Source organism: Microcebus murinus, chromosome 20 (genome assembly GCF_040939455.1).
Source record: "Microcebus murinus isolate Inina chromosome 20, M.murinus_Inina_mat1.0, whole genome shotgun sequence".
NCBI classification, from domain to species: domain Eukaryota; kingdom Metazoa; phylum Chordata; class Mammalia; order Primates; family Cheirogaleidae; genus Microcebus; species Microcebus murinus.
Window position 1 is genome coordinate 10,964,502 of NC_134123.1, and position 26,681 is coordinate 10,991,182.

The 26,681-nt window shown below is 51.4% G+C and overlaps 1 protein-coding gene across 4 annotated transcripts in view; it reads left to right on the forward strand.

Annotated features, from left to right (window-relative positions):
• The first annotated feature begins 732 nt into the window (after positions 1-732).
• The window catches only part of NLRC5 (NLR family CARD domain containing 5), a 73,700-nt gene continuing 47,751 nt past the window's right edge, over positions 733-26,681 (forward strand). For 2 of the 4 annotated variants that reach the window (XM_075995657.1, XM_075995660.1), the window contains exons 1-4: positions 11,417-11,568; positions 20,484-20,601; positions 24,169-24,474; positions 25,410-25,469. In XM_075995657.1, the coding sequence (XP_075851772.1) occupies positions 24,180-24,474; positions 25,410-25,469 (355 nt within the window). In that variant the 5' untranslated portion in view covers positions 11,417-11,568; positions 20,484-20,601; positions 24,169-24,179. Of the gene's footprint in view, positions 799-11,416; positions 11,569-14,392; positions 14,498-20,483; positions 20,602-24,168; positions 24,475-25,409; positions 25,470-26,681 lie in introns of those variants that run through there. The other 2 variants (XM_075995659.1, XM_075995658.1) reach the window with 2 other exon arrangements.

Sequence of the window (26,681 nt, forward strand, 5' to 3'; positions counted from 1 at the left end):
GGCAGCTGCCTGTCCCAGGGCCAGGGCAAACGCTGGGGAGGTCGTAGTTGGACTGGTGGCCTCTCAGGACTGCCCTGACCCTCCTGGGGGAGCCACCTCACCTTCTGTGCCCCTCTGTCCCCACTCTCCTTCCCTCCCTCCCCCACCTCTCCCTCTCTCTGCCTGTGATTCCGTGTGACTTGGGCACGTTCCTTCGCCTCTCCCCTCTCTGAGCCTCAGTTGCTCATGTGTCAAACGGAGTCGCACTTGCGTCTGTATTTTAGAGTTACGTTGAGGACTTGAGACAAATGTGTAGTCATTGTCCCAGGTCCCCAGCCAAGGGCTCTGTTAAGGAGACATCCTGGAGGGCACGCGGCCAGGAGTCAGGACCCCTGGCTTCTGGTCTCTTTCTCCCGCACCGCAGGGTCCCCTCCCTCCCGTGCGGTCCAGTCTCCGTCCCCCCGGGTCCCCCGCAGCTCCCCGACTCCCGGCCCGCGCGCGCCCCGCTGGCGAGCCGGCCTTCGCCGGCCACCTGGGCCTCGCGCATCCGGAAAGGGGAAAGGGCGAGCGCTGGTCTGCCGGGGGTGTCCCCGGCCCGTCCGCGACGGCGGGAGGCGCAGGGCGCGGGCGCTGCGGGCAGCAGGTGTGCCGGCCCCCGCCCGCCTCGCGCCCGCGCCCTGGCACACGGGTCTGGGCTGGCACCCCGAATCCACGTGATTTCTCGGCAGCCGGCGCGGCTCCGTGCGCGGCGAGCCGGCGGCTGTAGGCGGCGTGCGCTTTCAGTTTCGAGCGCAGCGCGGGCGACAGCTGGAGCGGCCGGTGAGTGCGGGGCGCGCCGCGGGGCTGCGGGGCCGGCGAGCGGCGGGGACCGGCGGGCGGGCAGGGGCCGCACTCCGCGCGGAGAGGCCAGGAGAGCCCGCCGGAGCCCTGGGGCGGGGCCCTGGTGGCCGGTGGGTGGCGCGGCGGGCAGCGCGCAGCCTGCTGCCGGGGTCCGGGGGGCGAGCCGCGCCCTGCAGGGGAGGGCAGGCTGGGGACCGGGACGCCGCCGGGCTCCCCTCTCCCCGCGCGCCTCCTGTCGCCTCCCGGGGCCACCCTCTCCTGGTTTTCTCCTTTTCAACTTTTCATGGTTTTTAAAGAATTACAGAAGTCGCACCGTTCATTGTACACAGTACAGACTTCTTAGCGTAAAAAAACTTTTTTTATTATGGAAAATTCCAAACATATACAATAGTGGAAGGGTCGCATTAGGTGGAGCCCTGAGAACTTGCAGGTTTTGATATAATGAGGCCCCATCACTCAGCTTGGAGAGTCGCCACCCCAAGGCCACTGGGTTTCATCTCTACGCCCCCTTATTGTGAAACAAATGGCAGATGCCATAGCATCCCAACCGGAGTGTTTCCGAATATGCCAAAGATAAGGAGTCTTCTAGAAACATAACCACAGTAGCATCAGCACACCTCAGACATTTTAGCAGTAATTCCTTACTATGGAATCTCCACGGACTATTTCGTTTTTCTTTTTTATTTCAGAATGTTACGGAGGCACAAATGGTTAGGTTACATATTGCCTTTGCACCCCCCGAGTCAGAACTGCAAGCGTGCCCCTCCCCCAGACAGTGCGCACCCACTGGGTGTGACTATGCCCCTCCCCCAGGCAGTGGGCACCCACTGGGTGTGACTATGCCCCTCCCCCGGGCAGTGGGCACCCACTGGGTGTGACTATGCCCCTCCCCCAGGCAGTGGGCACCCACTGGGTGTGACTATGCCCCTCCCCCAGGCAGTGCGCACCCACTGGGTGTGAATATGCCCATGCCCTCCTCTTCCCTCCACAGACTATAAAGCACATTTTAGCCTCTTAAGTAACAGTGAATGTATGGGTATTCTGTTACTTTTTGCCTTTCCATGTGGTTTTCAGTCCCTTTTGTCACCCAGAATGCCAGGACCTGGAGTTCTCCCCTGTGGCCATTTGGGGAAGTTGAGGAATGGCCCCAACTTCAGCAACTTTCACATCGATTTTATAAGTTGGGGTTCTTAACATTTCCTTTTTAAAAGGTTGGGGGTTCTGCAGACATAAAAAGTTTAAAAACTGGCATGGCCGGACGCAGCGGCTCACACGTGTAATCCTGGCACTCTGGGAGGTGAAGGTGGGATCACTTGAGGTCAGGAGTTTGAGACCAGCCTGAACAAGAGCGAGACCCCGTCTCTACTAAAAATAGAAAAATTAGCCGGGCATGGTGGCGCATGCCTGTAGTCCCAGCTACTCAGGAGGCTGAAGCAGGAGGATCACTTAAGCCCAGGAGTTTGAGGTTGCTGTGAATTAGGCTGATGCCACGGCACTTTAGCCCGGGCAGCAGAGCAAAACTCTATCTCAAAATAAAATAAAAACTGGCAGTTTCCGGCCTCTAAAACTCAGGGGTGACAGGAGGTGGGTGGACCCCAGGCTAGTGCCTGGAACCTCATCCTTCCAAATTTGCTTTCCTTCTCTCTAAGGGAGAAATAGCCCCGAAAAATGCTAGCGGTTTGTCTCCTGCCAGAGCACACAGTGGGGTCAAGTTGATGACTGTCAGGTGTGTGAAGACTGCCCATCAGCCTGCTTTCCTTAACCCTTATTGAGCCGTGGCCATTGATTAAGCCACCTGCCTTGTCTCCAGAAGAACAGCGTCAGATAAATTGACACACTGCACTCGCAGTGAGCTGTGATGATGCCACTGCACTCTAGCCTGGGTGACAGAGCGAGACCCTGTCTCAAAAAAAAAAAGTGATGAAGGCAGCCAAATAGAAGGGAAAGTTCTCTGGAAGGGTTTCACGCTATTCTTTTTTTTTTTTTTGAGACAGAGTCTCGCTTTGTTGTCCAGGCTAGAGTGAGTGCCATGGCATCAGCCTAGCTCACAGCAACCTCAATCTCCTGGGCTCAAGCAATCCTGCTGCCTCAGCCTCCCGAGTAGCTGGGACTACAGGCATGCGCCACCACGCCCGGCTAGTTTTTTCTCTGTATATTAGTTGGCCAGTTAATTTCTTTCTATTTCTAGTAGAGACGGGGTCTCGCTCTTGCTCAGGCTAGTTTCGAACTCCTGACCTGGAGCAATCCTCCCGCCCCGGCCTCCCAGAGTGCTAGGATTACAGCCGTGAGCCACCGCGCCCGGCCTATCACGCTACTCTTAGCCTTATTCCCGGACCAGGCACAGACGTGTCTAGACGTGGGCAGTGCCAGCTCAGCTTCCCCACTCTCAACGCGATACCGCTTCCCCTCTGGGGAAAATTCAGCAAAACTTCTCACTGTGTCTCTTCCCATCTGTTATGGGTTGAACTGTGTCCTCTCGCAAAAGACATGTCGAAGTCCTAACCCCCAGAACCTGCAAATGTGACCTTATTTGGAAATGGGGCCATTGCAGATGTCACTAGTTAAGATGAGGTCCCGTTGCAGAAGGACGGGCCCCTGATCCAATGCCTGGTGTCCTGCTAAGAGAGGCGGGATGGGCAGGTGTAGACAGAGACACACGGGGAGGAGACAGCCGTGTGACAACGGGGGAAGAGATGGGAGCCGTGCACCCAAGGAATGCTAAGCAGCTGCCAAAAGCAGGAAGGGGCAAGAACGGATCCTCTCGTCTCCGCTCCCAGGGAGCACGGCTTGATTTCAGACTTCCGGCCTCCAGATCATCAGAGAATAAATCTCTGCTGTTTTTAATTCACCCGGTCCGGGGTACTTTGTTACAGAAGGAACAGCAGCGCTGTGACAAAGCTCGGGAACTAGGACACCATCCCTGCGTCTCCCCTTCCCTTTCGCGCGGGGCTGGACTGAAGATTAAGCCAATTAATGCAAGTGCAAACACTTTGGCAAAGCTTGGAGGCATTCTCTAAGGATGTCAGCTGTCTTTCTTGGCCAGGTCTGTTTTCTGAATGTTGGTTGGTGGCCGAAAGTTAGCTTTGGCTAAAGCGCAGTTGGCAGGGAAAACACCTAGGTGATTTGGAAGCAAAAGAAAGAGAGAGAGAGAAGAGAACGAAGAAAGTCGGGAATATTGATTCGTCTGGCTGTTGCTCTGTGCTGTCTGAAGAAAGGGGAAGACTTTGGGCCCCTCAGACCAGCATGGGGAACATGTCTCTACCCTCCGCTGCACCCGAACCAGGTGGAAGTGGTGAGGCAGGCACTTGGTTGTGTGTGGGACTTGTCACCCATAAAATAAGCACGATCACATAACCCGCATGCTGGGTAAAGCTGGTGCAAACCCACATTCTGCTCTTTAGGGAAGTCCTAAGTGTTCTCAAGCTCTCAGTAGATTTGAAAGGTAGGAATAGGTGTGAACTTCGTTTTTTTCTGGTCACCTCAGACCCTAGACTCCTCTTCTGCACATATACAACCAACACACACACACACACACTTTCCCCCTTCTTGCAAATGGTAATGATCTCCACCTTGTTTTTGTGTTTTGTTTTGTTTTGTTTTTACTCCTCTTCTGCCTGCTTCCCACACCCTCCCCAATACCTGTTATCAGGCTCCCATATTTGCAAATCTCAGAGATAAATAATGGTGTCTTTTTTAATGTTCTTATTAGAATGAGTTTGGGCATCTTTTCAAATTTAAGGGTCACCTTAAATAGTGGGTCCGTAAGCTGTCTGTTCATATCTCTTGCCCAATTAAAAAAAATTTTTTTTCTTTTAATAATGATTTGAGACCTAAAAAAGAAGAATTTTTTTGATATGGGGTCTTGCTATGTTGCCCAGGCTGGTCTCAAACTCCTGGGCCTCACTCAGCCTTTAGAGTAGCTGGGATTACAGGTGTACACCACTGCACTGGCTCTTTTGCCCACTTTTCTATTGGGTTGTTGGCCTTTTTCCTATTGAGCTATAAAAACACTTTTAATAATAAGGAAATTAGCTCTTTGTCTATAATATGGGTATACTACCTTTACATGGTGACATAGTTGTCCCTAGAATGGCCAAACCATATCCATCATTGTTAGACATTTAGATGGGGTCTTATTTTTTTCCTATTGCACCTGGAATGTTTCCTGTTTTGTGTCAAAAACAAGATATGATATTTTAATTCTTCCAATAGCTCTCACCAGAATTCCCCTTCTGAAAGGCAGTCTTTCTGGGAAAACACCTTGGTGGGATTTGGGGCGGGTGGCACCTGTGTGCAAAGTGATCCACGGGGACCAGGACATGCAGGGTGGAGACGCCGCTTTGCATGGGGTGAGGCGCCCTATTTGCTCCTGGAAGGAGGGGAGGGGCAGAGAGGGGAGTGGAGGGAAGAGGAGAAGGGGGAGGGAGGCTAGGCCGTGCAGGGGTGGAGTAGGGTGCTAGGCTAGGGGTGAGGTAGGATGGTGAGAGGGCATTTTCAGTGGGTCGGGGAATGCCCCGTGCTCCATGGGAGGTGGGCGCCCACAACACAGATGCAGGGTGTGCCTCCCCCCTGCAATCCGAATGCTGAGCTTCTGCTGCGTGCCAGGCCCTGGCCTAGGCCCTCGGCTACGCAAAGTCCCTGCCCCCTGCAGCTGATTGTGGCAGTAGAAGCAGACGAAAAAACAAGTAAACACGAAGTCAGGTGGCTGCAGGGGAGACAGACAAGGAGGGTGAGGGGGGAGCGAGCTGGGGCGGAGGGAGTGTCGTGTTTGGGACAGAGAGACCAGGCCTGGCCTTCTTATTCATTAGGTCACACTTGGTTTCCAACTCCACCTCGGCCTCCCAGAGTGCCGGATTACAGGCGTGAGCCACCGCCCCTGGCCACACTTGGGACACTTGAGAGAAGACTGGAGGGGACTGAGGCAGGGAACCATGAGCCATGATGTCTGCAAGAAGAGGGAACCAGGCAGAGGAAGGGCAAAAAAAAAAAAAAAAAAAAAAAAAAAAAGGAGAAAAAAGGGGAGACAAGGAGGAAAGGAAGGTGAGGAAGAGAAAAAGTTGTTTAAGTCTGCTTTTGTGCTCACAGTTGCTGCTCGTGAGTGAATGTTTTTTTGTTTTTGCTTTTTTGTTTTTGAGACAGAGTCTCGCTTTGTTGCCCAGGCTAGAGCGAGTGCCGTGGCGTCAGCCTAGTTCACAGCAACCTCAAACTCCTTGGCTCAAGTGATCCTCCTGCCTCAGCCTCCCGAGTAGCTGGGACTACAGGCATGCGCCACCATGCCCGGCTAATTTTTTCTATATATATTAGTTGGCCAATTAATTTCTTTCTATTTATAGTAGAGACGGGGTCTCGCTCTTGCTCAGGCTGGTTTCGAACTCCTGACCTGGAGCAATCCGCCCGCCTCGGCCTCCCAGAGTGCTAGGATTACAGGGGTGAGCCACCGCGCCTGGCCGAGAGTGAATGTTTTGCATGCAGTTTATCAAAGGCTGGACCTGGAGCGGGAGCCCTGGGCAGGAGGACACGGTGGCACTGCGGCCGCCCACCCCGCCACAGGAATGCAGCTCTGTGGGGAGGCTGGAGCCTTCTAGTGCTTGGTGCTGTAGGTGGATTGGTTGGTGTCCGAGCCAGTCTTCTCCTGTCTCAGGAGAGGTGGGCTGCCCAGTGCCATCCAGGCATAAACAACGTCAAGGGGAACATCCTTGTAGCGAGAGCTCTGCTTATATTCTAGATTCTTCCTTAGGCTACATTCTCAAATGGACCTCTAATGGGATATATGGACTTCTGTTTTTAAAGCGTTTGAGGCTGTGTTGCCAGGGCATACAGGCTGCAGACCCTGGGAAGCTTCTGGATGCCCCGACACTCATCTCCTGGGCAGAGGGGTGGGGCCTGTCTTGTGAAGTGACCCCGCCCCAGCCCCTTGCCTTGGTCCCTCTGCCCCTTGGGGTGCAATGGTGGGCGCATTCACACCTTGGGGAGCTGGCACTCTGAGGCATACGGATTTTATAGGGTGTCATGTTTGAAGAGGGAAATAGCTTGCTGTTTTATGCTAGTCTTCTCTCTGAGTGCTTTAAGGCGATCTGTGCATTTTTGGGGGCTTCAGAATCCTCTTATTGAACTGGACAGGTCAGTATTTCCCCAAATACTTATCGAGTAGAAGACAAGAGCATCTCAGGTGTGTGGACGGGACCTCCAATTAAATCGATCATGCAATGGGAAAGTTATTCTCTTTTCGGTTCTCTTTCACCCTTCCTCATTAGTCAACGAGAATGTCCCTGCCAGGTGCTGACGTGTCTGTCAACCTCTCGTTCTTCTCCTGATCTCTTCACCGAGGGGAGGCCAGGCGTCACATCCGAGCCCTGGGCTGGCAGCGATACCCAGCGGCAGTTCCACAGCATCGTTCTGTTTTGTGAACAGAAACTTGGGTTTCTTTTTGATGCTACCTTCAGTTTATGACAAATGATACTTAAAAAAAAAAAAGTTAAAAGTGAGATGGTTTCTAGAAAAACTTTAAGGAAATGATGTTCTGATTCTCAAATAAGGCAAAAAAAAAAAAAAAGTCCTGCAACATGGGTAAAAGTCTTAGAAATTATACACACCCCCAGAGAGTGGGGTTATAGGGGAAGTGTTGCATTGTATATTTCTGCAATGGTTAGAACTTTCCAAATGAATGCAGGTTACATTTGCATGCAGAAAACTCATAAAGACATATTGAGGCTGGGTGCAGTGGCTCGCACCTGTAATCCTAGCACTCTTGGAAGCTCACACCTGTAATCCTAGCACTCTTGGAAGCTCACACCTGTAATCCTAGCACTCTTGGAGGATTTCTTGATGTCAGGAGTTCGAGACCAGCCTGAGCAAGAGCGAGACGCCGTCTCTACTAAAAATAGAAAAATTAGTTGGGTGTGGTGGTGGCACCTGTGGTCCCAGCTACTCAGGAGGCTGAGGCAGGAGGATCGCTGGAGCCCAGGAGTTTGAGGTTGCAATGAGCTAGGCTGACACCACAGCACTCTAGACTAGGCGATGGAGCTAGACTCTGTCTCAAAAAATAAAAAAAAAAATTAAAAAAGGACATATTGACATGATAATTTCATTCTGAAGGAAGACATTTGTGGCAGGCAGTATTGTGTTTCAGTTAGGAAATAGCCTCCGGAATCAGCATAGACTTTAAATCCATGTTTTGCTGCTTGACTTCTCCGAGGCTATTTCTTCATCTGTAACATGCAGGAAACATCTGCCTACAAAGGTTGAGAATCAGTGGGAAATGCAGGTGGAGTTCTGTGGCCTGATGCCCAGCCCATGCTGAGAACTCAGTACCTAAGAGCCCGCTAGCATTAGCTGCAGACTGGACATGTCCTTTCATTGTGCTGTACCTTAATGTCTCCAGCCCTCAGAGTGACCCTGTGAAATGTTGTAAAATCATCACCCCCATCTGCAGAAGAGGAAACTGTGGCACAGAATGGTTAAGAAACCTGCCCAAGGTTGCACAGCACTAAAATGTTGAAATCAGGATTTGAACCCAGACCTCCTGACCGCAGAGGCTCTTTTATCAGCTCTGCAGTTGGGCTGGGTAGAAAGAAAGTAATACCTGTGCTTGACATATACACGAACCATGGCTCAAAGAAGACAGGGACTGGTCTGTTGTCACCCAGCAAGTCAGCTGGGGCAGTGGGGCCCAGAACCGGGGCTCCAACCCCCAGCCCCTCAAGCCTTTCTGTTTTGCGGGTCTAACAATGTGGGCCAGGATAGAAAAGAGTCGTTCAGATCATCCAACCTGGAAGCAAAATTCCTCTTCTAACTCTAAAGGTCGTAGCCTTCCGGTCACTGATTTCTTTTACTTTTAAAAAATTTTAATCCACATAAGTAAACCATGGTTCGTGTATAATTTCTAAGTTATAAAAACAGGCTATTGTAGACCTGTGGGTAGAAATATAGTATTGCTGTTTCGTCATTGTCTATTTTTAAGACAAGCGACATCATTTTGTGCATGTCACCATACAATGTGTGTCACGGATCCCATAGTATGTCTTGAGGGCCCAGCCATCTCAGCAAACGCTGTCACCTTCAAGCCCATAATCCGCAGCGCGGTCACATCGGCCTCCATTATGGTTATTTGCGTCGTTCAAACGCTGCTGCAGCGATTTCCTCATCCAAGACTCTGTGTGTCTGAGCCCATTCGGGCTGCCGTGACAAAGTCTTATGGACTGTTTGTACATTTCTATGCACAATAGAAATTTATTTCTCGCAGTTCTGGAGGCCAAAGTCCGAGATCAGGGTGCCAGTGTGGTCGAGTTCTGGTCTGCTCTCTTCCGGGTGCAGACTTCCGACTTCTCGTTGTGCCCTCACGTGGCAGAAGGGCTCTCTGGGGTCCCTTTGTATAAGGGCATCAGCCCCATTCACCAGGGCTCCATGCATGCGACCCAATCACTTTTCTCATCTCCTAATGCCATCCCACTGGGGTTAGGATTGGGCATGGGGATTTGGGAGGACGCAGGCGTTCAGCCCATAGGTGACACCCCGCGCTGGGGGCTGGGTGCTCCCCAGGTGGCTTTCCGCTGCAAAGTTCAGTCTCGGGGACCAAAGGTAGACGTCGCTGCCCATCTGCCCTGCAAAGCGGGCAAACCAATTTCCAGACCGAGAATCTGAACCCGGGTATCCAGGCCTTGTCTCCTTTATATCTAGAACTTTCTATGTCAACTCCCAGACCGTTGCAAGATTCCTCTGGGATCCTCATGTCTGACCCCCCCGGCACGGTCGGAGCTAAGAAGGGAATTTCCAGACCTCGGTTTTATTTTCACTTTGGTGGGAGTGTGGCGGGGAAGGAGGAGGTGGCGGGGCCCCGGCGCTGGGGCGTGGGGTGCCGAGAAAGGGCCGGGAGGCTGAGGTAGGCGCCCACGAGGGGAGGGGCCGGGGCCAGGTGTGGTCGTGGCAGACACACTTGGGGTCTTCACCCGGACACGGCCGCCTCAGTGCCCTCCGTTTGGGCATCTCAGGGGGCACAGTCACCTGTGCGGTTGCTGGAGGAGCCAGGGCATGCCTGGCAGCGGGGAGGGGCGTCGCCTGCAGCCTGGAGCAGCTCCCAGACTTGGGGCAGTTGGCGCCCAGGGAGCTTCCAAAAGTGTCTCCAGGAATTGTGCTGGATTAGTCTGGAGTGTGGCCTGTTGGAATGTTTAAAAGATTCCCCCACCCCCACCCCCGCCCCCACCCCCACGCCACCCCCGTGATGCTGATGTCAGGCAAGCTTGGAGAAGGGACCCGGCTCTGGCGGCCGGAACGTGGACGGGCGTCTCCACCAGCCGCCAGGCCCGAGCAGGAGAGGCAAGGCCACTGCCCGGCCACCTGCTGCCCCAGCCAGGCTAGGGCCAGCAGTAGGGCACCTCGGTCCCTGAGGAAGGTGCGTCTGGAAGCCCTAAGGTGCCCTTTGGTGGAAAGTCCGAGCCTCTCGAGTAGGAGGCTGGGGTGAAGGGGCGGTTTACACACCAGCGATGTGCGCTGGGACCCAGACTTCTCGGTTTCCAATGGCAAGAAGAGAGAGGCCTTGTTGGATTTGGGACAGAGACCACCCGGGCTGAGGCCTGAGGCCCAGCGTGCAGACTGGGATCGGGGTGCAGGCTATGGAGCCCCCCGAGAGGGCTGCAACTTTCAAGCTGGTGACCGGGGCGGGTCCCTGCACCGCCGGGAACATTGGGCTCCTTCTCTGTAAAGCCCTGTGACTTGTGCTTTAAGTCCTGCAGGGCCCTGTCCTTGTGAGGGACACTAGAGAGGACGGTTTTCAGAGCATCTTCATCATCGCCCCACAGAAGTGGCGGTGCCGTGTGGAGGGCGTCTCCCGCCTGCTCTGCCGCCCGTGGGCGAGGGAGGGAGGGCTGCCCACCTCCCGAAGGCCCCGTGGGGCCAAGACAGGGAGGCTGCCTCCCAGAAAGAGCCCAGGGCCCAGTCTGGCCCTGCCCCTGCTTCTCACTCGCTGTGAGCACCAGCAAGGCCTTCCCCTCAAAGGGCCTCAGTTTCCCCATTTTTACAGTGGGCCCGCAGGGAGCCCACAGCCGGGGCTCTCTCAGCTCCGCCACCCTCTGGTCCAGGCGCTGGCACCCTCTGAGGCCCTGCCGTCATCCGGGGAGACAGAGGCCCTGGGCTCTGTGTCGCCTCCCCTCACAGGGAATGGCGGGCGATTCTGAGGGGACCCGAGAGCCTCTGTGGCCACTAGCCCCCCCCCCCAGGGTCCCCGCGGGTCCTGAGGCGCCAACCGCGCAGCACTCTGGTCGTCTGTGGGCGTTTCTGTCCGAGGTCTGCAGTCCTGGCTTTCTGTTGCCCACGAACCACATCCTCTCCCGCCCGGACGCTCAAGCCTCCCTCCCGCCCGTCCTCCGCCCCTCTGTGCTCTCTTCGCCCTGGCCGGGAGCCAGCCCCGCAGCTCCTTCCTCCTGGCCTCCTGGCCGCCCCCGGAAGCAGGCAAGGCCGGTGGCGACACCCCAGGACGGCTGAGGAAACCAAGGTCCCTTCTCTCCGCCACCAGCCTCGCAGGCGGGCCCCCATCTAAGCCTCGAGAGGCAGGAACAGGGCGGAGCCACAGAAGCCTGTGACTCAACTCGCGTCCCCCTTCATCCCTCCCTTCCTTCCTGGTACCCTTGGCCAGGCGCCGGCGACCCGGGCACAGCAACATCAGTGGCAGTGAGAGCTAACGTGGGTTGAGTTTTATCACAGGCCGCGCCCCATGTCAGGGACTCCGCGTGCCTCACCGCACCGCCACCTTGCCAGGTAGGCACTGTTGGACCCCGTGGTGACACTGTTGGGTTCCCCCCCCTCCGCCCCCGCAGCCCCAGCTCAGCCCAGATTTCCCCACACGCTGTGGCTGTCGGCCACCAGCACCTGCACCCTTCTCCAAAGGATGCCGTGGCTGGTGGGCATGTCCCAGCCCCCAGCAATTGTGCCTCCTGCCCCAACCACTAGTACACTCACACCCAGCTCTGCCCGTGGGCCGGGCTGAAGCTAGATTCTCCTGAAGCCACATGTTTGCATAGCTGCTTCTGCTACCCTCGCTTGCCTCCCTGACCCCTCAATAAATAACTTCGACAAGAGCCCCCATCTTGGGCTCGGCTTCTAGGGGCTTGACTTAGAACATCCCCATTTTACAGATGAGGACACTGAGGTACCAAGAGGCTAAGTAACCTCCCAAAGTTGGGAATGCTGGGACTCAGCTGGGACTGGGACTTAAACCCAGCACCCGGGAGCCAAGGCATGTGCTCTTACCCAGGGTCAGGCTCTGCCCGGCCCTCACGGCGTCCCCTGCGGGAAGCCCATGGTCCCAGAGGAAATGACACTGCAGATGGGAAGGCCTGAGACAGAGGAGAGAGGGCCAAGGAATGAAGCCCAGCGGTGGGGCCCAGGACTCAGTCTGGTGGGGCAGCCAGAGCTGAGCGGGGTTTGGAAGGAGAAGAACTTTGCAAGGTGGGAAAAAGGGAAAGTGGCGTGAGGCTGGGGGGACACCGCGTGTGCAAGGCAGGGAGTTGTGACAGAGACAGGTGAGGTGTGGGGCATCGATCGTGGGCAGGCCAGCAGGAGCAGGCGACGGGGAAGGGACATTTGCTTGTTCAACCTGGGACCGTTCCTGGTCGCCTGCTGTGGGGCTGCTTCGAGGAGGCCACGGTAACGGTGGCGTCACTTTATCCTGGAGGCGTGGGAAGCTGGTGGGAGGCTGGGACAGAAAGGAGGCCACACCAGAGCTGAGTTCTAGAGCAACTCCCGTCGGAGGGTCTATGCACGCGTGCGTGTGTGTGTTCGTGCACGTGTGCATGGTGTGGGCCAGCGATGGGACAGCTCTCCACGCAAAGGCAAGAGGAAGGGCGAAGGTCTGGGGGCCGCAGTGAGGGGACTGGGTTTGGTGGCTCCGCTCCCTCCTCTAACCTCCGTGCGGCAGCGCCTGTAGGATAGCAGGGAAGATTCCCAAAGAGCGCAGCCACCAGGACAGTCGAAAGGGGCCACCTGCTGCAACACTGAAGCCAGGGGCGGGTGCACCTCCCTTGAGACCCCCCAGACCAGAGCCCCCACCAACCCTCCAGGGGCCCCCCTGCCCTTCTCCCTCTCCCTGTCCGGTCCTGCAGGGACAGGAACGTGGGACTGGGACCCCGTGCACCTGGGCTGTTTCCCTGCCTTTCTCTGAGCCCCATATTTGTTACCCTGTCTCTGGGGTCCATTGGGGATTCCTAGAAGTAACATTTTGAACTGAATGTCCCAGGTCCCTGTGCTAAAATGCAAATACAAAGGTTCGAGAATTCGTTACGTTTCATTTTCTCTGTTCCTTTTGCAGCAGTTTCACTTTCTTGTTTTCTTGTAGAACAGTAATAAAACTTTATGCATTTGGGTATCTCAAACCTCAAAATTCATATACAAAACAAAAACTGCTGGCCATGCATGGAGAAATTTTTTTTGATGTTGAGACAAAGTCTTGCTCTGTTGCTCAGGCTAGAGTGCGTGGCGTCAGCCTAGCTCACAGCAACCTCAAACTCCTGGGCTCAAGCGATCCTCCTGCCTCAGCCTCCTGAGTATCTGGGGCTACAGGCAAGCCATTTCGTCCGGCCTATTCATGGAGAAATTGATCCAAGGCCATGTTTAAGAATGTGTCTTTCATCCTTTCACGTATACCTTCAAATCAAATAAATATAAACATAGGAGATTTGAATGACAACCAATATAATTGAGGTGATAGATGTATTCAACTTTAAAAATTGATTTTGGTTAGATAACACATGCATATGATATAAAATTCTAAAGATTCCCTTTCCCCTTCCCTGAGGACAATTACTATTATGAGTTTCTTCTAGAAGTGTTCATGTATTTGTGAACATACATATTGTTTTCCTTTACACAAATATGCAGCATATTCTGTGATCTGTTCTGCCCCTTGATCTTTTTTCTTTGTAACTTAATATATCTTGGACATTGTTGCATATCATTCCATATAGTCCTGGCTCTTTCATTTTTTATTTATTTATGTATTTAATTGTTTTTTTTTTTTTTTTTGAGACAGAGTTTCTCTCTGTTGCCCTAGTTAGAGTGCAGTGACACCGTCGTAGCTCACTGCAACCTCAAACTCGTGGGCTCAAGCGATCCTCCTGCCTCAGCCTCCTGAGCAGCTGGGAGTATAGGTATGTGCCACTGCGCCTGGCTAATTTTTCCATTTTTTGTAGAGATGGAGTTTCACTGTTGCTCAGGCTGGTCTTGAACTCCTGATCTCAAACAATCCTCCTGCCTCGGCCTCCCAGAGTGCTAGGATTACAGGCGTGAGCCACTGTGCCCATTCCAGGAATGAATTAGTTTTTAATTCAAATATTCAGTCTCTATCTGTCATGCTTAGTGCAGATATTAATCCTCCTCTGTTGCTTTTCTATTTCTGTTTTACTTTTATTATTTCGCATTATTTAGGGGACTTCCATTTTGTGAGCCCTCACCAATAATTTCTTGTGTTTACTCATTATGTATTTCTCTTCCTTATATATTGGGGCAATATCTATTCTAGTTTTTAATGTAAATGTTTTTATTTATTTATTTATTTTTGAGACAGAGTCTTGCTCCGTCACCCTGGGTGGAATGCAGTGGTGTCATTGTAACCTGTAACCTCACTGTAACCTCAAACTCTTGGGCTCAGATGATCCTCCTGCCTCAGCCTCCCCATTAGCTGGAACTGCAGGTGTGTACCACAATGCCTCGCTAATTTTTGTATTTTTAGTAGAGACAGGGTCTTGCTCTTGGTCAGGCTGGTCTCAAATTCCTGAGCTCAAGTGATCCTCCCGCCTCAGCCTCCCAGAGTGGTAGGATTACAAGTGTGAGCCACCGTGCCTGGCCTTTATGGTTTGTTTTTTTTTTTTAAATCAAAATATGCATGTTAAAAAGTGGGTCCAAATGAGTACAGCAGAAAGTGCTCTTCTCCTCCTGTGTCCCAAGGTCCCCTCCCCAGATACAACCCTGTCACCAGTTTCTTGTGTAACTTCCCAGGGTTGGTCTCTGTGTATACAAATATGCACACACATAAAACATACACATGCCACGGTTTTTTAAAAATTAGCATTTATTTAATAGTACACTTTGGAGCTCTTTTCATGTCATCACATATATATCTTTTTAAAAGTGGCTGCTATATATGAGTGTATCACAATTTATGACCAATTGATGGACATTTGCCTTTATTCCAGTCTTCTGCTACTGTAGCAAGAGTGCAATCAATATTCTTGCATTGGGGCCAGGCATGGTGGCTCAGGCCTGCAATCCCAGCACTTTGGAAGGTCAAGGTAAAAGGATCACTTGAGCCCAGGGGTTCAAGACCAGCCTGAACAACTTAGGAGACCCCACCTCTACAAAAAAATTAGCCAGGTGTTGTGGTGCACACCTGTAGTCCCAGCTACTTGGAAGGCTGAGGTGCTAGGATCCCTTGAGCCAAGGAGTTTGAGGTTTCAGTGAGCTATGATGATACCACTGCACTCTAGCCCAGGCAACAGAGCAAGACCTTGTCTCAAATATTATATATATACAAAAAATGTATTCTTGTATTTGTATTTAGGGATTCTGACTACCTGGATTTGGATTCCAGTGACCCTGGGCAAGTTGCTTAAAATCATTTTCTCACCTGTTAAGTGGAACTACCTGAGGCGGGAGGGAGCTGGGGTATTTGTACACCAGCTGTCATCCACAGTGGCTGAAGAGGTGTTAATTCCTTGGGTCTCTGTCCAGGAAGGAGTACTAAGAGAGCAAAGAAAGCCCCCAGGCAAACGCCACCTGCTAGGGCTTAGAAAGTAAGCCAGGTGCGCTCAGGTGAAGCCTGGGGCATCCGAGTGGGGCTCCAGGGCTGTCTGCTACACTCTCCAAAGGGACTGTGACCACATGTGCTCCACCAGTGGTGGGGGCAGGGCTCCGTCTCACCATCATGGAGGATTGTTGACACTCTGGGTATTTGTCCACGTGATGGGGGAAGCATGTTAACTTATACGCCTTTTATTTGGAATGATTTTAAGCATATATTCATATGTGTAAAACGCATGTGTTTTTGTTTTTCCTTAAATGTTCTCATTTCATGTCCTTTGCCATATTTTCGATGTGGTTCTTGGTGTTTTTTGTATTTTATACAGAGCCATTGTTTTCTTTTTTTTTTCTTTTTTCTTTTTTTTTTTTTTTTTGAGACAGAGTCTCACTCTGTTGCCCAGGCTAGAGTGAGTGCCATGGCGTCAGCCTAGCTCACAGCAACCTCAAACTCCTGGCCTCAAGCGATCCTCCTGCCTCAGCCTCCCGAGTAGCTGGGACTACAGGCGTGTGCCACCGTGCCCGGCTCATTTTTTCTATATATATTAGTTGGCCAATTCATTTCTTTCTATTTTATAGTAGAGACGGGGTCTCCCTCTTGCTCAGGTTGGTTTCCAACTCCTGACCTCGAGCAATCCGCCCACCTCGGCCTCCCAGAGAGCTAGGATTACAGGCGTGAGCCACGGCTCCCGGCCTCTGTTTTTTGTTTTTTTTTTTTTTTTGAGACCGAGTCTTACTTTGTTGCCCAGGCTAGAGTGAGTTCTGTGGCGTCAGCCTAGCTCACAGCAACCTCAAACTCCTGGGCTCAAGCAATCCTTCTGCCTCAGCCTCCCGAGTAGCTGGGACTATAGGCATGCGCCACCATGCCTGGCTCATTTTTTCCATATATATTAGTTGGCCAATTCATTTCTTTCTATTTATAGTAGAGATGGGGGGGGGTCTCACTCTTGCTCAGGCTGGTCTCGAACTCCTGACCTCAAGCAATCCACCCGCCTCAGCCTCCCAGAGTGCTAGGATTACAGGCGTGGGCCACCTCGCCCAGCCTAGAGCCATTGTTATATTAAGAAAATTAGCCTATTGTCACACATGGTGCAAACACGTTTCCGAGTTTATTACTTTCATTTTGTTCATTGTCATTTTTTCTATACAAAAAAAAGTTAATGATGATAAGTAATATTTTATTATAATACATTAATTGGTACTATACCATTTTTTAACAAAAATTTTAATGGTGATAAAGAATATTGTATTATAATATATTAATTTATACATTTTTTAACAACTTTACTAAGGTATAATGTACATATTATAGAATTCATCCATAGTAAGTGTATAATTCAATGATTTTTAGTAAATTGACTGAGTTACGCAACCATCACCATAACCATCTTGGGACATTTTCATCACTGGCGTAAGATTCCTTGAAACCAACTAGAATAATTTCTATTCCTACTTCCAGACCCTAGGCAACCCCTAATCTATTTGCCATCTCTATAGATTTGCCTTTTCTGAATATTTCATATGAATAGAATCATGTGATCTTTAGTGTGTTATGTGACGTTTTTCGCATAGTATAAACTGTGTTCCTTTGTACTATTGAATAATATTTTTGTTTCTCTAAATGGGTTGTTTTCACTTTCTGATATGAACATTCATGTACAAGCTTTTGTGTGGGTGTATATTGTCATTTCTCTTGGGTGTAGACCTAGGAGTGGAATTGCTGGGTTACATGGTAACTCGACTGTTTAACATTTTGTGGAAACGCCACGCTGCTATTCAAAGTGACTGTACCGTTTTACGTCCTCATTAGCAATATATAAGGTTTCCTGTTTCTCGCATCCTGATCAACACTTGTCTGTCATTTTCGTTATAGACATTCCGTGTGGATATGAAATGCTATGTGGCTGTGTTTCTAATTTCCATGCATAAGATTTTAATTTAATTACTTGAATAAAAATAATTCTTTACATTTTAAAACACTCGTATTACCACACATTTTAATGCCATGTATTTCCCCTCTCAATACCACCAATTGAAAGTGAGTTTTAAGTGAGTGTGAAGCTCATTTGGACACTATTCCATTCCTTTGATCAATTTTTTTAAAAATTTGAACACAAGTGTCTTAAAGTTTTAATGATGATCACTGTATATATGTTTTATTACATTTGGAACCTCTTCATTTTTTTTTTCTTTTGAGACAGAGTCTCGCTTTGTTGCCCAGGCTAGAGTGAGTGCCGTGACGTCAGCCTAGCTCACAGCAACCTCAAACGCCTGGGCTCAAGCGATCCTCCTACCTCAGCCTCCCCAGTAGCTGGGACTACAGGCATGCGCCACCATGCCCGGCTAATTTTTTCTATATATATTAGTTGGCCAATTAATTTCTTTCTATTTATAGTAGAGACGGGGTCTCGCTCTTGCTCAGGCTGGTTTCGAACTCCTGACCTCGAGCAATCTGCCCACCTCGGCCTCCCAGAGTGCTAGGATTACAGGCGTGAGCCACCACGCCTGGCCTGGAACCTCTTCATTCTTGCCCGCCCTTCTCAACAAATAGTCTTTTGACATAATTGCCTTTATTTTTTCATTTTATCTAATTCTAACTTAAAATTAGACTTAGAATTAATTCAAACTGTTATATTATAAAATATTTAAGGCACATTGGCTGAGGGAGGTGGCTCACACCTATAATCCTAGCACTTTGGAAGCCGAGGTGGGGGAATTGCTTGAGCCCAGGAGTTTGAGATCAGCCTGAGCAAGAGTGGGACGTGGTCTCTGCAAAAAAAAGAGAAAAATTAGGGAAGAGTGGTGGCGCATGGCTGTAGTCCCAGCTACCCGGGAGGCTGAGGCAGGAGGATCGCTTGAGCCCAGGAGTTCGAGGTTGCTGTGAGCTAGGCTGACGCCATGGCACTCTAGCTGGGGTGACAGAGCAAGAGCCTCTCTCGGAAAAAGAAAAAAAAATTAAGGCATATAAACACTCATCATATCTGCCTATTTTCTAAATGACTATTCATATAATTTTATCAAATTCTCTAAAGTATCTTAAGTGGCATTGCCTTTAATCTACATTTTAATGTAGAGGGTTTTTTTTTTTTGTTTTTGGGGTTTTGGGTTTTTTTTACCTCTGTGGCCACAAGCAGATTTGTCTTAGTCACTTTGGGCTGCTATAATGAAATGCTGTAGACTGGGGGGCTGAAACAGCAGAAATATATTTCTCACAGCTCTGGTGGCTGGAAAGTCCCAGATCAAGGCATGAGCAGATCGGGTGTCTGGTGAGGACATTCTTCCTGGGGTGCAGATGGCACCTGCTCCATGTGTCCTCACGAGGCAGAGAGCAGAGAGAAGGAGCATGTCTTCTCCTGTCTCTCTGTCTCTCTCTTTTTTTTCTTTTTCTTTTTGAGACAGAGTCTCACTCTGTTGCCTGGGCTAGAGTGCTGTGGCGTCAGCCTAGCTCACAGCAACCTCAACTCCTGGGCTCAAGCGATCCTCCTGCCTCAGCCTCCCATGCAGCTGGGACTATAGGCATGTGCCACCATGCCCAGTTGTTTAATATTATTTTTATTTTCGGTAGAGATGGGGTCTCAGTCTTGCTCAGGCTGGTCTGGAACTCCTGACCTTGAGCAATCCTCTCACCTCGGCCTCTCAGAGTGCTAGGATCACAGGCGTGAGCCACCACACTCAGCCTCCTGTTAGAATTTTATTTTTTTTGAGACAGAGTCTCACTTTGTTACCCAGGCTAGAGTGAGTGCCATGGCATCAGCCTAGCTCACAGCAACCTCAAACTCCTGGACTCAAGCAATCCTCCTGCCTCAGCCTCCCGAGTAGCTGGGACTACAGGCATGCACCCCCATGCCCGGCTAATTTTTTCAATATATTTTTAGTTGTCCAGCCAATTTCTTTCTATTTTTTAGTAGAGACGGGGTCTTGCTCTTGCTCAGGCTGGTCTCGAGCTCCTGAGATCAAGCGATCCCCCCACTGTGGCCTCTCAGAGTGCTAGGGTTACAGGCGTGAGCCACCACACCCAGCCTCCTGTTAGAATTTGATAATATTGTTTCTTAAAAAAAAAATCCTTAGTATTCCAGGACCTCTTCTGAGAACTTCTTTTTTCTTTTCTTATTTCTAACTACAGTACTTACCTCGGCTATGTTTGAACGTGCCCTGTGTATATGGATTTTTCTAAAGTCATGGAACTTCATAGTTTGTTCTGCACGTGTGTTCTCAGCCATCAGAGCACACGCTGACCTGTAACCTCTCTTCCTTTCTTCCACGTACTTTTTAGCTGCTTGTGACCCTGTCCACTCCGTGTTCTCAGGCGACATCTCTGTGAGCTACGCAGGAATTTGTGCCAGAGCATCTTTGCTTCGTGCCCTGTGTGAGGCAGTGACCCGTGCCTCTGGGTTTTCTCTTGAGAAGAATGTTTACTCTCGATAGTTTAGAAGCCACTTTATAATGTAATAGGAAAGAAGATCGCAAATCCCAACCCTTGGGGAGTTTTAAATTTGTGGAGAAACAAGTTGTCATCCGCAGTGAGGATTTTTCAGTTTTCATCTGAGTAGATTATCCGTGATAAGTTCGCTGGCTTTGCCGCATAGATGTGGTGCCCCAGGCCATTGCATACTGAGGTCAGATTGGAGGAGGGAGAAGGGCACCGTTGGGGCCGGGTGTGGCAGGAGGTGACGCTGGGGAGGGCTGGGCTGTGCAGACTTCGGGCACACAGAGGGCTGTGGCAGAGAGGAGAGATCCATGCGTGACGTTGCAGGGACTGTCCCTGGTTCCAGTGAGCCCAGAGGTGTGTCCGGCAGGCAGGGGCTAGGGGTAGTGCTCTCTCTCCAGTGCTCCTCTTGGAGTTTGGACTACCAGGGAGAATTCCCTGTCTTCTCTCTTCTCAGGGGTCTACACTGTGGAAACAACCTGTAAATGAAGCTCAGGGCACAGGACGCAGCCCAGACACCTCTGAGAGTCTCTGCATGGGGACCCCGGAGCACCCGTGATGAATCGGGAAGCCAAGTAGGTGATTTTTCTCTCCCCTTCCCCTCCTCTTTCTCCCTCCCTCGCTCTCCTTCACTCTCCTGCTACCAGTGACATTGCTCCCTGCCCCAGTGGGCTGCCCCCCGGCACCACAAACCTGCAGCTTGAGAATGAACCCCACCAGACACAGAAAATCAAGAAGAGCCTCAGGGCAGCATCTAATCTACCCAATTTATAGATGGCACGACTGAGGCCCAGCCAGGGAAGAGATTTGCTTGAAGTCATACTGTGAGTGTATCGGCTAGGACAGGCTACGTTACGCCCCAGTAACACACAACCCCCAAATCCCAGGGGCTCCTGATAACAGCTTATTTCCTGCTCTTGTTTCTTGAGTGCGGTGAATCGACTGGCAGTTCCACTCCGCGCCATCCTCTCTCCCGAACCCGGCTAACGGAGCAGCCACAGTCTGGAATACTGCCGGGCCCTGTAGTAAAGGGGGAAAGAGAGCACAGGGAATCACACATTGGCTCTTAAGACATCTGCACAGATGTGACATGCGTCACTTGGGCCAGAGCAAGTTTCACGGCCATGATCCATTTCAAGGAGGTGCTGGCACAATCCCACCAAGGACCTAGAAAGAGGAGACAGTGTCTGTGAGCAGCCCTGGTGCCTGCAGCAGAGTGCCAGTCACAGAGCCGGGACAGGAAACCTCGCTCTTGACTCTGGGCCCAAGAACCTTGCAACAGTCCTCCCCAAGGCTGTCCCCACAGAAGTCTCCATGACTAATAATGATATCACGTGCTTTTTTTCTCCCAAGGATGTTATCCTTAAAAAGCTTCATGTCTTTCTATTTTTTTAACTTCATAATTTTTATTTTACTTTTTTATTTTGGCGTATTATGGGGGTGCAAACATTTTGGTTGCATATAATGCCTTTGCCTCACCCAAACCAGGGCTACAAGCGTGCCCTTCCCCCACGCATTCTCCGCATCCATTAGTTGTGAGTGTGCCCATGCCTACTCCCCTTCGTGTCTTATTCCAAGGAGATAGAACACAAATGGTGGAAACGAAGACTTTGTGTTAGGCTGGTGGGAGGGGAAATCCGAGGATGAGGAATAACCCCAGAAATCACACCATCCAGGCATGGCTCCCCTCCACCCTGCGCCATGCTGCCCTGGGTGATCTCTTTGCGGGCAATATAGACTTTGGACGCCATGGCCTGGAAGAGAAGTTATGCCCATGGCCACATCCTTTTACCAAGATTGCATGAAATCCAAGAGCTTTGCCTCATCTGCAGCCATCTAGGGTTCCAAGGCCTTGGAAATTTACTGGCTTGAGAAGCAAGAAATCTCAGTTCCGATGCTGGCTCTGCCGTGGACTTGCTGTATAACCTTGGGCACATCCTTTAACAGACCTTGGCTGTCATGTTCCATCTGCCCCTGGGGATGACAATGCCTGCTGATGATCACGGACGTGAGCATGTTTCATGACTTCCAAATCCGTGTGCCTGAGCAAGGACCCATTGCCGCTGGTCTAGTTGAGGAGGGCTGACCACTGGGGACTGGGGGCACGTGCCCAGTAGGCCCCTGCTGGGTGCCCGGGGAGCAGTCCCGTGCCTCAGCCTCTGGGAGTCGGGGAGGCTGGGTCCTGGGGGGCCTCCCACTCTTTTTGGAGTTAGAGGTGGAATCTAGGGAGTTGTGAGGATTAGATAAGATACCTAAAGCGCTTGCAACAGTCCCTAACACATAGTGAGTGCCTTCCAAGTCTTTGCCACGATTATTAAGGAAAGACGAGGTGTGTCCGGAAAGTATCCAGCCATGCACCATGAAAAATAGAGAGATTTGTTGAAGAAGATACAAGAAACATTGTACACAGGACAATGACGCCTCCGTCCCCTTCAAAACGGGCACCTTGGGACCTCACGCTGTTCTCCCAGCGTCTCTTACCCTAACCCACACACGTTCAGCGTTGTCACGTGTTCTGCTTGTTGCAGGCCTTCCAGAACGTGGGTCGCTTTCAACGGACCCTCAACCCTCTTTGAGGCGTCCGTGCCACACTTTTATTTGCGCTGTGCACATCGCATCGTCCCCGGAAGCCTGCTGAATCATCCCAATAGTTTCCTCGGAGGAATGTGCAAGCTTAACACAAAATCGGAGGCAGATTCATTGCTCTGCTCGTGCAGAGATTTTGAATGCGACGGCCACACGGTACACACGCTCGCTCAACGGCGAGTAATGCCCCACTGACTAGGACAGTGACGTCATCATTGTCCACACACGAGAGTGTCCCAGTCCATTCTCCTCGGCTGCCGGGTTACACTGATGTCGTGCAAACCATTCTCGTTCTATTAACAATGGCTGGATACTTTCCGGACAGACCTCGTGCATCCGTGATTCTTTCCTAAGCTTAGAGTAGTAGAAAGGAGTTGCAGAATCGAAGGTACTATGCATTGTTTAGGCTTTTGCTGTATAACTGGCCCTGGCCTTCTATTGGTACTTCCACCAGCAATTCATTTGAGAGTTCCAGTTTAGAAAGGAGAGAATTTTCTTAGAGAGAGAAGATGGTTTATATTAGCTAGGATTAGAATTCATTGTGAGTATCATGAAATTCTGAACAACAGCAGTTTAAATAGAATTGTATTTCCCTATCATATAATGGAAGTTCAAAGTCATAGAGTGCAGGGCAGGTGGACAGCTTAAGTCTCCACTGGCTTCCACCTCGTGATTCAACATGGCTACTCAGGGTCCAGCCATCACATTGACATTCCAGCCAACAGGAAGAAGCAAAGAAGGATAGACAATACGTCTGCTTATATCCCATTAGCAAAAACGTAATTACATGGCTGCATATAACTGCAAGGAAGACTGAGAAATACGGTATATTCTAGATGAACAGGAAATGTTCAGGAGCTGTAGTACTAAGGAAGAAAGGAAGAACCGATTTGGGGGGACAACTAGTTGTCTCTGCCATGAAGTTAGCTCCGACTGAGACTAGCACAAATTGTCCATGGAAACAAGACTGATGGTCCACAGGGGCCCATACACAGGGGATGAGCTAGACCATTCTGGAAAACCAGGATATAGGTACAGATGGAGTTGGGGAGGGGTGTGGAAGAAGCAGACTAATGTCTGAAACCAATCCCAGGGTAGAGGCATCGAGACTATGTGGAGGCCGGGTGCGGTGGCTCACGCCTATAATCCTAGCACTCTGGGAGGCTGAGGCGGGAGGATCGCTTGAGGTCATGAGTTCGAGACCAGCCTGAGCAAAAGTGAGACCCTGTCTCTACTGAAAAGAGAAAGAAATTAGCTGGGCAACTAAAAATAGAAACAAAAAATTAGCCAAGAATAGTGGCGAGCACCTGTGGTCCCAGCTACTTGGGAGGTTGAGGCAGGAGAATCTCTTGAGCCCATGAGTTTGAGGTTGCTGTGAGCTAGGCTGACACCATGGCACTCTAGCCTGGGTGACAGAGTGAGACTCTGTCTCAAAAAAATAAGACTTCATGGAGAGGCCACTTATCTGCCTATTTTCTGTTGTTCAATGTGGCTTGACTGCATGGCTTCCCCCAGCTTACCTGTCCCCAGCTCACCCTCCTACCCTGTCCCTCTAGGGCAGCTCCCCATGGACCCCATCAGCATCCAGCTGGGCACCCGGAACCTGTGGAGCTGGCTCGTGAGTCTGCTCAGCAAGGACCCCAAATGGCTGAGCGACAAGATGAGCTTCTTCTTCCCCAACATGGACCTGGGCTCCCAGAACGAGGTCTCAGATCCCGAGCAGTGGGTCATCCTACAGCTCAGAGCATTGCACGCCCAAGGTCTGAACACGTGGCAGTCGTTCATCCACTCCGTGTGCATGGAGCTGGAGGTGCCCCTGGAGCTGGAGGTGCCACTGCTGAGCACTTGGGGCAGTGAAGACGGTAAGGGCAGGTGTGAGAGGTGCGAGGCAGCCAGCCCAGCCCCGTGTCACGGGGGGTGGGGAGGCCCAAGAACCCACCTGAGTCACACAGAGAGGGCACAGCTGAGCCAAGAACAGAATTCGGTGTTTCTGGATCATTCCCAAGCAAATTCCCTAATGCCACAAAATCAGCTGGGGCCTGGAGGACCCGTCCTTCCACCTGGCTTCGCCCCGGTCACTCAGGGAGGTAGGAAGCGGGGAGAGAAAGGACCGAGTGACTCCTTCCAAACATAAAATTCCAATTAGCCCATAACGCCCAAGAAGTTTCTTTTTGCAGTGTGGTCAGAAGCTATCACAGGGAGAGACTTCTGACCTCTGCTGATAGGCAGGTTGAACTCTGTTCAGTTCAGTGGGCATTTATTGGGCACCTTCTGTTTTACACTGCACTGAGGGGAAACAGAGGACGCTGGAGGACAACGGCATCCTCGGAGAGCAAGTAGGAACTCACTCAAGGACGCTACCACAAGCAGATGTGGGAATGCAGGGGTTTGGGGGCACATACACACACGCACACACATGTGCATATACACGGTGCATGCATATGCACAAACATATATACATCTGCATGCAAGCATGCACACATGCATACCTGAGTGTGCACATGCAAACATGCATGCACGTGCATGTGCGCAGACATACATATGCACTCAAGTGTGCGCACATGCATGCCTGTACATGCACACACAAACATGCATGCACATGCATGTGCACATACATTTCCGCCCACCACTGCCTTCAAGGCTCACCACCAGCTTTCCCTGCAACAGATCACTGCTCATTTTATTTCCCCTTTGCTGAATACCCACCCTGTGGGATGAGCCAGACACCAGGCCAGAGCTGATCCCCGGGCATCCCGCTACATCCTGGTGGTCCATTATATTCTCCTCTCTCGCGCAGGGTTCCCCAGCCAGCTGGGAGATGATGGAGGAAGCCAGCCTGAATGTCAGCTCCACCATGGTGAGGCCTGGGGCGGTGAACGCTGCTAAGTCCCCACCTCCAAGCTGGAGGAGGCTGGTGGGGGCTGGTCACAGCCATTTCCCAGAGACCGTCCTCCTCATCTGTCCCCAGTCCCTGTGCATGTGTGCCACGCCCCTCACTGTGTCTCCCACCTCCTCCCACTCTGTGACTTTCGAGGCTTCAGTCTGTCCTGTTGTGGGTTCCCAGGGGTCTAACCTGGAGCCCCTCGGGACACCTATTCTCACCTTCCTGTCCCCAGATCTCAGGGCCTGGTCTCCCAGCCCCACAGAGTCAGGCTTCACCAGGAAGCCCCAACCACCCCCTCCCCATTTTCACACCTTGGGCTTGACATCACCCACAACTGCTGTCTGCACCCGGGGAGCTCAGGGGGTGGGTGATCAAATGGCAGCCACCTACCGATCCAGGGGTCACACTCTAGTCTCAGGACCCTTATTTCTGTAGAAGTGTCAACTTCTTAATTATCGCTGTGCATGGCAGTAATGTTCAGAAAACACCCATCCTGCAATCCCAGCTCCCCAACAAAGCACAGCTATTTGTCCAAGTCCCTGGTCCGTGCTGGCCCTCACCACTGAGCTGGCATGACTGTCTGATGGCCGTGACCGGGTCTGACTGGTGCTTGGCCAGTGAGTCCCTAGTTAGTATAGGACTCGGCTAAATACGGATGTACTCTCAAATGGGTTCCAGCCCCTCTTTGGGGCCCCTGAACCTCTCTGCGATTCAGCAACTAAAATGCCAACACCTGGCAGGTTGAGGGGCCCGGGCACCGCTCCAGGGGCTGTTCTGCTTGGTCGCCAGTGCCTGGCAGTAGGAACATCCTACTTCACTTCTGAAAATTCTTTCCTGGGTCCTCTTCCCTTTCTTCCCTCCCTCTTTTTTCTCCCCATTCCTTCTTGTTTTCCTTCTTTCTTTCCCAAACTCTTCCAGAATGGTATCAAAGTGGCTCTTGGAAATCCATACAATGTGACAAGACTCATGAAACCATTAAGGGAAGTGAGGAAGTGTGGGTGATAAGAAACTGGGGTGATAAAACATCTTGATGCAGGAGGGAGGTCACAGGCCTGGGCAAGCCCAGTGGAAGCTTCGCTGCTGTGGCCAGTGGTGGCCGCCACAGAGCTCGTCCTTCCGGGCTGAGAGACAGCCATTCAGTGCTTGGGGCTGAGTGTCAGGGGGGCTGCTGGCTGTGGGCCCTGC